This window comes from Anser cygnoides, chromosome 25 (genome assembly GCF_040182565.1).
Source record: "Anser cygnoides isolate HZ-2024a breed goose chromosome 25, Taihu_goose_T2T_genome, whole genome shotgun sequence".
In the NCBI taxonomy this organism is placed as follows: domain Eukaryota; kingdom Metazoa; phylum Chordata; class Aves; order Anseriformes; family Anatidae; genus Anser; species Anser cygnoides.
In genome coordinates, this window is record NC_089897.1 from 4,755,131 (window position 1) to 4,768,177 (window position 13,047).

The window sequence follows — 13,047 nt, forward strand, 5'->3', positions numbered from 1 at the left end:
GTGTTACAAAATTCTCAGATCATCCCAGGGGTGGGCGAAGTGGCATCCTATCATATTTTGTACAACCTGGGTCGATGCAGAATGCTCCCGTGATGGCTTCTGGACTGTGAGATTTTCAAATAAATCAGTCTGTCTTTGGGCTTTGAGACCATCAGCCAACTTTAATTATTTCCAGTGTTGCTCTACCCTGCCCGTGCTTATTGGAAACACATCTTGAAGGAGCGGGGTGGTTTATTGAGCAGATGAAAGGAAGGAAGCCGCCGCGTGCAGCCCTGCACTCCAGCAGGGATGCTGTGCTGCTCCGGGGGAGCCCGTGCCCTTGGGAGCCCTCTGCCCCTAAGCCACCTTGGTGAAGATCTGAAGTCTGATGCAATTATTCTGGTTCCTGCCGACAACTGAGCAAAGCAGAATTTAATTGTGGCTCTGATAGATCTGTGCAAGCCGTTGATAAAAACCTCTGTCACTTTAAAAAAACATTTGCTCGAGCCCCAGTTCCCTCCAACATCGGACAGCAGGCTGATTTATTGCCCGGCCGCAGTCGAGGGCGATTCCTCCAGTGGTGCAGGCCGGTGGCAGGGAGGGCTGAAGGCGGGGATGGGGTTTCGGGAGCCGGGAGCAGCTCAGCATCGCTTCCTCTGCGTCAGCGCCTCGTGCAACGCCCCGTGGAAATCCCCGCCGCTGCCCTCTCCCCGGGCAGAACGGGTCCAGGCGCTGGCTTTCAGCAGTGGCCAGCCTTGGTTTTGTGAGACGTGGGGAGTATCTTGGGCTGAAAATGTTTTTCAGCAAGCACTTTGTTTTATTCCTCGCTGCCTTTGTTCCCTTGTGCTGACTTGCTGTTTTGGGGAGCACACACCCAGGCTCCTTGCACTGTTAGCTGCCTTTCTGTGTAGTTAACGCACCGGCCTTTCAGGAAAGTATCTCCTCTTTCTGTGATAAATTCTGGGAGAAAGGTTTGAGTGGTCAGTAGGAGAATCGGATGAAAAATATCTGAGAGCACAGTGCTTCAACGAGACTGGTTTGCTTGGGCCAGAAAAGGAGGGAGTATTTAATGTAAGGGGTTTTTGTGTGTGCTTTAAAACTGTTCTCCAAATCTTTGGCCGTCTGTGCAGCGTTGGATTCAGCACTGTGCAGGAGAGGAAGCTGTTCAAATAACTATTAAAAAGTTGTTTGAAGAACGTGTTATTTCAAGCTGCTTCATGGGCCCAAAGCAATTTCTGTTCCTGGAGCACGAGGGCTTGGGATGCTCGGTGCTGGAGGCTACGAGGAGTTCGTCAGCAGGAATTATTTTCTGAGTACCGAGGACGTGAACTGGTGTGCGTGCGAGTGCTGGTTTGCTTATGCGAATGGTCTACGTGTCAAAATGACCCTTATTCTTTTTATATTATAAATCCAAGCTGAAAATTAGCAGTAAAGAGTAGTTTTGCTACTCGTCTCTAATATTTTATCCAGCATTTAGAAAGTATAAGCAGAGGTTTGTCCGAGGCTTCTTTTGGCTTGATGTCATCAGGGGGAGACCTTTAACTGAGTACAGAGGATCCTAAAATAGCTGTGAAACTTCCTGCAGACAGAAGTCGTGGTGAGGCTCCTGCTCCTTGCAGTCTGCGCTTTTGTTTTGTACTCATTTGAAAACTACTGATTAACTTTTATCTGTTTGGAATAAATGGTTGTAGGACCTAAAAACGTAACAGACCTGATGTACTCGGCCACGTTACGCTTACCAGGGTTTTTATGCACAGCAGGGGTTAGGCACAGGGAGGAGGACTTTGGTCGTGCTTGCCCGCAGGAGGAGATATCCACGCTCTGGAGTTGAAATCAGGGCAGCAAATCCCTGCCCTGGGTAATTTAATCTGGATCCTGTTTTTAAACATCCTCCCTGAAAAGTCAACAGCGTGGACTGTGTTTTGATAACAGCAAAAGAGGCTTTCATGGCCCTTCCAGTAGACAAAAAATCTAAATATTTAATTTGAATTCTTCGTGGATTAAATGTCTTGGTAACTTAGTCAACATTTTTAATTGCTTAATTTTGGGCATTTGATTTAAAGCTTCGTAGACCTGAAGCCTTGCATCAGCTTGCAGTCTGTGAATTGCAGATGAGTGGTTCTCTTGTACAGGTATGGAAAACAGATACATAGGTTTGCTGCGTTCAGTGGGGTTCTAGTTGAGGAGCGTTTAAAACTATAAAATTTCCAAGCCACCATTGTGATTGAGGTGTTACACAACCAGATTGAACGCAGCGAGCGCCAGCTGCCTCCCTCCCCTCAGTGACTCTTTTGTCGTGCCTAGGAAGTCGAGCAGGCCCAAGTAATTAGTGATGCAAATGTTAGGATGTAGGTATGCAAATAAAAGCTGAGTGTCCTCGGTAGTTCACTGAGACTAAAAATTAGCCTTACTTTTTGCTTTTTGGCATGTCTTGTACCCTCTTCTTTTCCTTCACACACGCGAAGCTTCAAGCGCTCATCTTACGCCTCAGAGCGATTTTACCACAACCTATATTAGAAGGAATTTCAGTGACTAATGCCTATAATTATGTTTATATCTATTTGACAAGAATCCCTCTACAGTTATAATGTGAATTACCCAATGTTAATATTTCTCCGATGGGTAATGAGTATCACATTTTTAAAGGGAAATTTACCTTTTTCCAGCGCGTGCAGTTTTTGACAGGATTATGAACCTGAGCCTAAATCTCCCTCCCGGCTCTGGTCTTAAACAAAAGACTGCATTTCCTCCTCTTATCGTTTTCACTTCAAAGGCAAGTTCTTAGATTACCAGTGAGACTTTTAAGTCTGTGGTGATCAACAGCTTTCTGCTAGCAAAGCAGTTCTTTCCGTGACATTCTCCCTGTTACAGCATAAAGGCTTTTCTAAATCTCTAAGCCTCCTAGCCATAGCCAGGATTGCTCAGGCCGTCGTTTGTCACAGCAATACGTATAATCAAATAAAATAAAAAGTAATTGAGACCGTTTTCACAAAGCTATGAAGTTGTTTGGTTTTGGACTGCAACTTTTCTTGTGTGCGGTGTAGGGGAAATGTGAACGACTCTTAGCAATGAGTAGTGTTCTGGGAACATTTCAAAATACGTACTCCAAGGCATTTTCTGAACCTTATTTGTATATTTAGATGGTTGTAACTTTTATTCAAAGGTGTAGTGTTGGTTGATTTTTGATTTTTGAAACCAAGTGGAGGCCTGATTTCAAACTGAGCTGTGTTTTGCTCTTAGCCTAAACTTCTGATTTCGGGAGCCAGGAATTTAAGCAACTTGTTGCAGACGAGGCATCAGGTCTAAAATCACTGCTCCAGTCTTCTGTATGAAGTGGAGATTTTGTTCGTTTCGGACTGCTTCGTCTTCCACGTGCTGCTGAGGAGGCTGAGATCAGAGCCGAGCTGGGGGTCTGATGCTCGGTGATGGCAGTTCTGTGTAAGCGCTGCTTCTGCACGGAGCTGCGCCTTCAGGCCCCGAGCCTGCTGCCTCCCACCGCCCTGCTCGTGCCTGGTTCTGCTGTGCCTCGATGTTGCCGTGCCTCCTGCCTGTCCTCGGTTTGCACGAAGCCAGGAGGAGGACGGGTCCCCCAGGGCCGTCCCAGGGCACCGCCAAGCCGAGGGGAGAGCGCGGCGAGGCTGGGAGCTGTGTGGGCGAGAGGATCGCTTTTAAGCTGGGCGGGAGCTGGGGGTGGCTCGGTCCGCTTCGTTGTCATCCCACTCCTTTCCCAAGGCCGTCACCTTCCTCAGCAGCGGGGTGTTTGGGAGCGGGGTGGGGACGTCCTGAGAAAGCTGCCGCACGGATGCGCGGAGCTGTGAGGAGGTCCTGCGCAGCAGCTCGGGCTTCTCGTGCCGTCTCCTGGTACCCGCTGTGGTGGGGGCTCCGATTCACCAGGGAGAGCTTTGGTCTTGGTTTCCCTGTTCTCCCTCGTCATCCATAGCGTGCGTATAAGAGGCCAAGAACTAATTTTACCTTCTGCAGACTTTGCAGCTGTTTTCATCGTTTTTAAGGAGCAAAGGAACTGTTGGAAGCTAATGTTTCTCTGTGTACATGGCACAATAGCAATGGGGTCTGCATTTTATTCTGTATCGAGTTCAGTCTTTTGACTGTTGTTGGCTGTAGCCTTAGTATTGTAAAAGTCCCAAGGAGATGTAGCGTCTGTGATGGAAAACTAGCGGTGATGACCTTTGCATGAAAGTATTAGAGGAACCATTTAAGCAATAGCTCCTCTAATTTAATTCGGAGACAATTACCTTAATGATAATGCAGTATCACTTGTGCCTATCAGTACTTCATAGGCTGTGTTGTTTAAAATGAGGAAAAATAAAAGTGAAATAGGTTATAAATATTGAGAATGACAAACGTTCCTAAAATACAGAAGGTAGAAGATATTTCTTACCAAAAAATTCATTAATAACTAGACTTGCCTGCTGAATGCTACGGGGAATGTTGGAAAGCTAATTGCAAAAAGGATTACAGAAATAAAATACGCAATTGTCTCAGATTATACTATACTCCGTCCTTCCGTGACCTAGGTGACTTTATGATCTGATGCTGGAAGTGAATAAACGCGTTTGTTTTAAGTGGATGGAAAACTTTGCTGCTGCTGCTAGGGACGTCTTAATTCTGTCCTTGTCAGGCACGTGGGCTTGAAATACGATAGCAAGGGCTCTGTGATACAGAGCAAGGTTTACTGTGAGAATAATACCTGACGTTTAATCCCAGTTCTTCTGCAGGCTTCTTGGCCTTGAATTGAACGTGCTCGTTCGCCTCCCGGCCCGCAGAGCTGGCAGCAGCCGCGCAGCCTGAGCCCCCCGCTCCGGGGCTCGAATGTTCGCCGCGGGTGGGATTGAGTGATCCCAAGGCCTGCGAGCTCTAGCGAAGGTGGAAGGCTTTGCGGTGGTTTAAAGCGGCTGTTAACCTCGTAGCCCAGGTAAATTAAAAGACGGAGGAGCAGTGAATTCAAAATCGGAGTGGTTTTTGTGACTGCAGACGTGTAAAGGCGCAGCGCAAGGGGCGACGCGCGGCTTGCAGCGCCCGGCCCCGCTCTGCGCCTCGCTGCGTTCCCGGAGCGGGTCTGAAAAAAACATCTTCTGCTTGTGAAAGCAGCGGGAAAACAAGCAGGCACTGTGTACTCGAGAAAGCCCAGTAAGCCTCAGGAAATTCCTGCATTCTTGATTTTATTTTGCGGCGAGGTCCTGCGTGGTGTGTGTGTGAAAGATGAGCAAGGTTGCCCTTCCCCGCGCGGCACCAGGGGCTGCGATGCGCTGGAGCTGAATCGCGCATTGTTCCCCGGGGAGCCCAATCAGCTGCTGCTGTTTCCCTCAAAAAAAAAAAAAAAAAAAAAAAAAAAAACAGTGAGTTTATTTATGACGAGAAAGTGCTGATATCACATTTTTTCCTAAAGGAAAAGGTTACTAGTTCTTGCTGCTCTTTAGCAGCAAAGCTGTGCGTGAAATATTGCGCCCTGAGAGCCAGGGACTTGATTTTAATACTACGGCGCGTGTGCTCTGCTGACCTGGCGGGCTTCGAGAGCTACTGGTGTCTGGGAAGCTGTGCTTTTTCTGCTGGTAGCTGGCTTCTGGGACGGGGCAGAAAGGTCTGACGAGGGTTGGTCGTTCTGTTTGAGTCGGGGCTGGGTCTCCCTCGTGGTCAGGCTTTGGTCCCCTGCCCTGCAGGGCTGGGGGCGGCCGGGGGCCAGCAGCAGCCGGAGGGGTGGCACGGCCGTGGTCGTGTGTCTGTATGCATACAGCGTATGTTCAGCATCGGGCAGCAAGCTTTTTAAGTAAGTGCTAGCAGATCTAATGCAGTAAGTCTTTGTTCTTTCCCTGTGCCCCTCCCAGCCCCTGTTAGTCCCGAATTACTTCTGCTAGCCGGAACTGGGCGACAAACCCACCGGGAGCTGGGTGCTGCAGCCTTTGACCCCACGCTCCCATGCAGGTTCCTCGCACGCCGCTGGGATCAGGCACCGTGGGGCCGAGGATTCCCCCTGGCTCCAGGAGCGAGCCCACGTCCCCATGTCGCAGCCGTCCGCGCAGGAGGGGGAAGTGGCGCTGGCGCTTCCCTTCCCCGGGAGAAATGAATGTGCCGAAGTGGTTTTCATTAAAGAAGTATGCGGACAGCTCGGGCTCGTGTGTTCGCCCCTAGTTGTATTTCCTGATGAGGGGACAGAAGTTTCCTGTTCTCTAAAATTCTCTCGCAAGAAAGGAATTGGAGTTGGCGAGCTCTGCCCACCCGTGGCGGTTTTGGCCGCTCGGATTTGTTGTGAAGGCTTTGCCACCTGTGTTTGCTCCGTGCTGTGGGGGCTGCATGTGGCCGCAGGTAGGGCGCTAAAGGAGAAGTGGTCTGCACGGGTTGAAGTGCTCATAAAGGTCACCTTCAGGCTTGAGAAACCCACGTTCCTGTAGACTGTTTTTGTTGGCCGGTCTGCCTAGCAGCCATCATTGTATACACGTGGTTGGGGTTTTTGAGTCCCTAAAATAAAGGTGCACGCTTCCTTTGTTAAAGATCCTCGACCCCCTGAAGCTGTTTGGTCCTGCAGATGTGAGCACGATCCGAGGCGAAGAGAAGAGTGCTCAGAGGTCAACGTGGTTTTAGTTGGGCGAAGGGACGGGCATCCCGAGGATGCCAAGCTGCCTCTGTCATTGCGTGTTTCGGGGATTAGCAATGGAGTTGTTGATTAAAAAGTTGCGTTTGGAAAATGATACTTCCCCATCTTCAGTTGTGGTGGTGGTCAAAGCCGGGCGTGCAGTTGGGATGCACGGCCGTGGACAACGCTGTGCACCCGAGTGCCACGAGCTCCGGTTTCTTCCCTGCTGACCGAATTCCGCTTGGAGCAGCACAGCTGGGAGACGCCTTGGGCGGAGCAGCAGTAGCTCTCCAGCGATAGTAGGCGTTTCTAGCTGCTCAAAGATCTTTAGATGAAAGTGCATACCTTATTATTTTCCTGTTGAGTTTATTACCTATGAAATAACCTCTCCTAGCTGCAACACTGAACATTTCCATGTTTTTAGAGTAAGGGACTGATGCATTTCTGCTGTGTTTTGTTGCCCTGTTTGACCGTGAGGAAATCGTTTCACTGTTGTCCCTCAATCCCAAATCAGTGAGATAAGGAAACTAACAGCCTGTCCTAACTGGCCAACGTGAGAAACCTCCGTGGTTGTAAAATGTTTTCAAAACAGCTGATAAAATACTGTGCAAATACAAAAGCAGTCTTCAGTAACAATTACGTATAATAGTACTAACACTTGGATCTGTTTCTGCTTTGTGGGTCCTTTAGCCAGAAATATGTTACTTGGAGATCTTTTAAAAGCAAAATAGCCTTCCCGGCGGTAATTCCCCAGCGGGAAGTGCTATCACGTTGGCTCTCCAAAGGGGTGTCTGTCTGGTTTCATGGCCTGGCTTATGATGAGAGCTGCGCAGCTGGAGACTCGGTAACTAACTGAATAATCCCAAACTGGTGCCTTCGGGGAGTGCCCCCGTACGCACAGCATCTTGTTTCTGCATCAAGAGGAGTCTGCGAAGGAATTTGATCGAAATTCCCTGAAGTGGTTTTCTGGGCTGACGTGGGGGATTGCAGCATTCGGTCCTTTTTCCAGACTGAGATTCAGTACATTTTTAGGCAGTGACCACTTCTTCTTAATGCCAAAAATGCACTTGACACTTGTAACCGATTCACTCTTCAGCAGTAAAACTCTGCTTGTAGATGGGCGCACCGCAGTGCAGGTTGCTGGATGGCTTTCCTGTGACCGGTGCATCCGAGCTGCAATTGCAATCATTTTCTGTCTGTGGATATAGTTAATCATAACGGAGCTTTGCTGACGTATTACTAAAGAGGGAGCATATTTTTAACCGTATTTTACTGGAGAATTTTTGTGGTGTTTTCTCTAATGGGATTTTGTTTAATCTGTAGTGCTTTTGTTTGTTACAGAGATCCGTGCCCAATTGGTAGAGCAGCTGAAATGCCTCGACCAACAGTGTGAGCTTCGGGTCCAGTTACTGCAGGACTTGCAGGATTTCTTCCGCAAGAAGGCAGAGATTGAGATGGATTACTCAAGGAATTTGGAGAAGTTGGCTGAGAGATTCCTGGCTAAAACTAGGAGCACCAAAGACCAGCAATTCAAGTAGAGTATTTGCCTTCTGTTTTTGTCCTTTTTTTTTCTCGCATATGTGGTTGCTAGTGTAGGAATGCAAAAAGAGAGCTGATACAGCAAATGTAGGTATCGGCACCATTGTGAATGTCAGAAGAAAGTGTTTCCCAAGTTCATTATAAACACACAACCCATTTCACATTTCTGCCTAGCCTGGTTGCAGGGTTCATTTCAGCAATTCCTAGTAGGTCATATGTTGTCCATAGGGGATAGAATGGTAAAAATTGGCACAATCTAAAAGGCGTAATTTTCTTGGGAAGGTGGGCAAAGTTGTACACCAAATTTGATGGACAAAACCAGAATTTCCTTCAGAGTCAGGGGCTTTGTTCTGATTTTCAAGTGTTTCTGATCTGTTACATGTTGCAATTCGCCATAGCAGCACTCTGTTTTTAATATCCTGCACATACTTAGTGTAGGATTTAAAAGAATGTCACTTTAAAACAGTAGAGAAATAAGGCCAATAATGCTTTCAAATAAAGCTGTGCCATTTGGGGAGGTGGGAGGAGGATGCCTGGATGGGACTTGACCACAATCTGAAGGTACCTTCCTTGGCAATCAGTTGTCTCACCTGCTGGAAACATTACGTACAGGTAGGTCTGGCAGTATTGCTTTGGTCGTTCCCCACGTAGCTATTAGGGCTGGGGTGAGTAATGCCCGTCGGATGTGGTTCCATGGAATCACGTCTCCTGTTCTAGTACAGCCTCGTGCCTGTCCTGGTGAATGGGGTTTAGGGCTGTGGGGTGCTACGGGGCAGCAGCAAGCCACCAGCTTTGGGGCTCGCTGGGCTCCCTCGTTGGGTAGCAGCTGGGGAATAATGCGAGCAGCCCCAGGATGTGAATCAGCTCAGCTCCGGGTGGATGGGTCTGTCCTCTGGCAGGATCCGTCTCATCTGCCTCCACCCAGAGCGCAGCGTCCCGGTGGGGACGTGCCTGTATCTCTGCAGTGGTGTCTGGAGGGCTGTGATGTTCGGTGGGGCAGGGAAGACCAGATCTCCCTTTCAGCTAAACCCCTTTTTGAGAAAACCATCAAGAAGGCACCATTTTAGTTTCCTTGCTGTACAGCTTTGGTGCCATTTGCTTTAGTTCTCATTTAAAATGCACATTGTGCTAAGCTGCCTGGAAAGCATGACTCCTAAGTGCAGCTCTCTGAGAAGCGGAGCAGAGTTATTCTGCATACCTACAGAAAGTAATTGTCTGAGCTATTTGCCTCCTCCTTTACAGCGAAACTGGTCTTACAACTATAAGCTGTGCATACTCTGCACAAACTTTTAGGGTGGCACTAAATAAATAATGTCCCGAACTGTGATTTTCCACCACATTATCCTTTTCAGTTTATTTTGCTGTGGTGATTTCATTTCTATTACACGATATGAAACATCCCAGCAGAAACGCTTTTGTGTTCAGTTTTTAGTGTTGGGAAAGGCGTATGAAGTTTCCTTCCTATTTTGAGGTTGAGACTGAATTTTTAATATGGAAGCTGTTACCATAGCGGAGCAGAATGCTACGTGGTGTCATGCTTCACATTAATTAAATATGCTGGCAGTGGTATTGCAGATTTAAAAGACATTTTTTTCTAATGCAGTTTCCTCACTGAACCCTGGCCCTGTTTTTTGATCCGTTTGTCCTCAAATATTCTAGCTATTGGGTGCAGCCTGAATTGGACAGGTGATTTTATTATCACCACGTAAAGCTTTCAACTGGTTTTCTGAATTAGATGTCCGTGCTGTCCTGGTCAAGTCCAGGGCACTGCCCAAAATGTTCTGGAACCTGTTCCTGAGCATCGTTCCGCTTTGCTTTGCATGGCACTGGCAGGGCTCGCTCTTCTGATTTTGCTTGCGTTAGCAGCAGATGGCTCCTAGCAGGAAAGCGGCTCACTTGGGGAATACGTTACCCTGCAAGGTTTGAGTCCCAGTTCTCCAATATGTTCATTTGGTTAAGAGCTGGAAGGAGGGGAAGAAAACCCAGCTTTGTACGGCCGGTGGGTCTGCGGGCAGAGTTTGTCACAGCAGTGGAGCAGTTGTAAAGCTGCCCTGGGCAGCTCCATCTACTGCTTGCTTGGGCACTTCCTTCAGAGGGCTTTAACATTCAGAAATATGTCAAAATACCACAGGGATCAGTAAGGAAGCAATTCCAATGATAGTTACCCATCCCAAACACTGCCCTGTCTGAACAGTGAGGAGTAACTTGGCCGATATCTCTTCTGTAGATGCTGAAGCTGTAATCTAATCTGGAACCCCCTAAAAGACGATTTGATCAAAGCCAGCCATCAGATCTCTCCACCTAGGGATCTGGTATTATATGACTTTGAGATGTGCACAGGCTGGTGGCCACTCTGTAATTGCATGGCTGTGACCCTATAAATACACAGTAATAGCATGTTCTTTCGGTAACGTGATAATTATGTCGGAAAGTACCATATCATTCAGGGACTGCTTACCATGTCACTTGCAGTTTTTAGATCTCATAACACGCTGTCAAGGAGGAAACTTGTCAGGCAGTAACCCTGTAATTTGCGTGTGCTTTCATACTCGATAGCTATTATGTAATTGCCGAGCTGCTCCGAATGCGCTCGTTTAAGGCAGCGCTGTCAAGGGCAAGGGGCTTCAGCCCGACCTTACAAATGGGATCGTGCTGCTTCCTGCAGCATGCATGGGTAAAAGGAAGGAGCAGTGTGAGGTGTGACAAATGCATGGCACGGGTTTTACTTTTCTTACACGTGGCCACATCACAGGGCAAGCTGCTCAGGGGGCTGTTTGCCACGTCAGGTTTCAAATCTGGGTGGCTGGGTCTCAGATGCAAGCTGCATGCAGCCAGCGGTGGGCTTAAAGGGTGCTCGCACGTTGCACGGTTTGAAGCTAGTCTCACTGAAGCATCTTAACGTGATTTACAGAGGTAGGTGTATGTTTTTCTCATTTTATATCCTCGAAGAGGGGGAACAGATTGGTTTAGCCAAGGTGACACACGAGTTGATGACAGTTGGATATATCCCAGGTTTGACTTGCTTTTAACTGCTCTGCCATGGCTGTTAGACCTTGCTTTGCCTATTCTTTCTTAAAAATGTTTTTTCAATTAGAACAGACTTAAAGAGAATAAAACGTTTATTTGGTAAGGCTTCTTCAGTACCCCTTGGAAAATATCCTCACGCAAGATATAAGGGTAGAGGGGAAAAATGCATACCACAGCCCGATTCTTATAATTCCTATTGTTACAAGAGCTTGTTGGTCAAAAGTTTGGCATAGTCATCGCTCCTTAGCTATCTGATGAACTGAAGGCCTCTTCCAGAGCAGTTAGATGAGAGCATCCGTGTCGGCAGAGAGCATCTCCCTCCTGGACCTGGGGGTCCCTGCCAGCAGCGAGCCCCTGCCACCTGCCCCCCCAGGCTCTTACATCATGTCATTTGTTCTAAAGGCGCTCATCTTCTGACGTGTCGGTTAATATAACAACCCCAGAAAATCTTCGGTGAGCCCTTCCGAGGGTGAAATGTAAAGAGGGTGGGGGAAGAAGATGCTATTTCAAGGCCGTGTTTTAAATCAGAGTAGCAATTGTCAGCTGGAGAGCAGAGTGTCCAGGATATCCCAGCGTGAAACTCAGATGGCTTTCTGGCAGCCTTAGCCTTGAAGTCGAAGATGCAGAATAAGTCTGGCAACCTTCAGGCTGAGCACTTGTAAACAACAGATGTTCATAACTGGAATCTTTGGGAAGAGAAGGGCAGGGAGCAGCGTGTATGCCCATGCTTCAGATTCTCAAAATTTACGGTTAACACTGAGCAGTGTCAGGACGACTTTAAGGGGAAATCAAACATCGGTTCGCATCAGCACTTTGCAGAGAAGTTCAACTTTAGTTCTCCAAAAGTGAAATGGTTTCTTTAACGGAGAGATTATGCAGGCTGTGAGGGAGCTATCAGCAAAAGCACTTGCATCAGGCGGACTTCATTTGCAATTTTATTAGAGTTGTAATAGATAAATGTCCTCATAGGCTATTTTGGCCTGTGATTCCTTTTGATGGAATGGAGTCTGGAACGTTTATTCTGAGTCTTTCGAATAACATGGTTTGGAAGATTTTTCTGAACGTGAAGAATTATTCATTCAGTGACCTCACCGAACCGGGGAGCTCGGGATGCATCGCCAGCACAAACTGCAGCGAGCCCTGGGCAGGACCGTGGTGGTGTTTGTCACAGCAAGGGCCGGAGCAGTGGGCTGTAAAGCCCCACGGCTTCCTGAGGAGGTGACGTCTCCCTCTTTCCCTCCATTGCAGTGTTTAAAGTTTCACTCTGGGGCAGAGGTTGTTGGTGGCCCTGGGTTACAAGCGGCTTTTTTGGAGTCGTGCTGCTGCTGAGAGGCACTTGTCAGTAGTGCTACGATGGAAATGTCAGGAGAAGGACAGCTTATCGATGTCTTCGCCCTGCTTGGGGACTTCTGGTGCCTCGTCTGACTGCAAAACCCTGCACGCTGCTGTTTGTCCACTGCTGGAGCGTGCTAACACCCGGCAACCCCATGAAACTTGCTGAAAAAACCTCCGTTGGAAGGAAGAACAGCTGGAGAAGTTTGCTTTTCACACAGATGATGTGACGGGGCGATGTTAATTTCAGCATTTCTCTCTATTCGTAATTCCTTCATTTGCCTGTGACTCATCCCTTCATCCTGCGCTCCTCGTGGAAACGCAGCATTCCCATTCCCGGTCTGTGGGCGTGGGTTTTTTCTTCTCTATCTCGTATGGGAAGAGGAGGAGGCTGTTTCTTAAGACAGATTTTGTGCTGTAGCCCTGAATGGGGTTTACCTTGCAATACGCAATTACACGTCCCTGGCTTTTGTCACTCTGTCCTGCCTGCCTTAGAGCAGATAAATCTCTGCTGGTCTCCGAGTTCCTTGTATGAATGAGTAATTTAATTAAGAAGTTTCAGATACTTGGACTCAATCTCC

The 13,047-nt window shown here is 48.0% G+C and overlaps 1 protein-coding gene across 8 annotated transcripts in view; it reads left to right on the forward strand.

Moving 5' to 3' along the window:
- The window catches only part of SRGAP2 (SLIT-ROBO Rho GTPase activating protein 2), a 106,386-nt gene that overhangs the window by 27,305 nt on the left and 66,034 nt on the right, over positions 1-13,047 (forward strand). For all 8 annotated transcript variants that reach the window (XR_010826592.1, XR_010826593.1, XM_066983176.1 and 5 more), the window contains exon 3: positions 7,910-8,102. Coding sequence is in view for 6 of the 8 variants with exons in the window: in XM_066983176.1 (XP_066839277.1) it covers positions 7,910-8,102 (193 nt within the window). In the remaining 2 variants the exon portion in view is untranslated. The remainder of the gene's footprint in view (positions 1-7,909; positions 8,103-13,047) is intronic.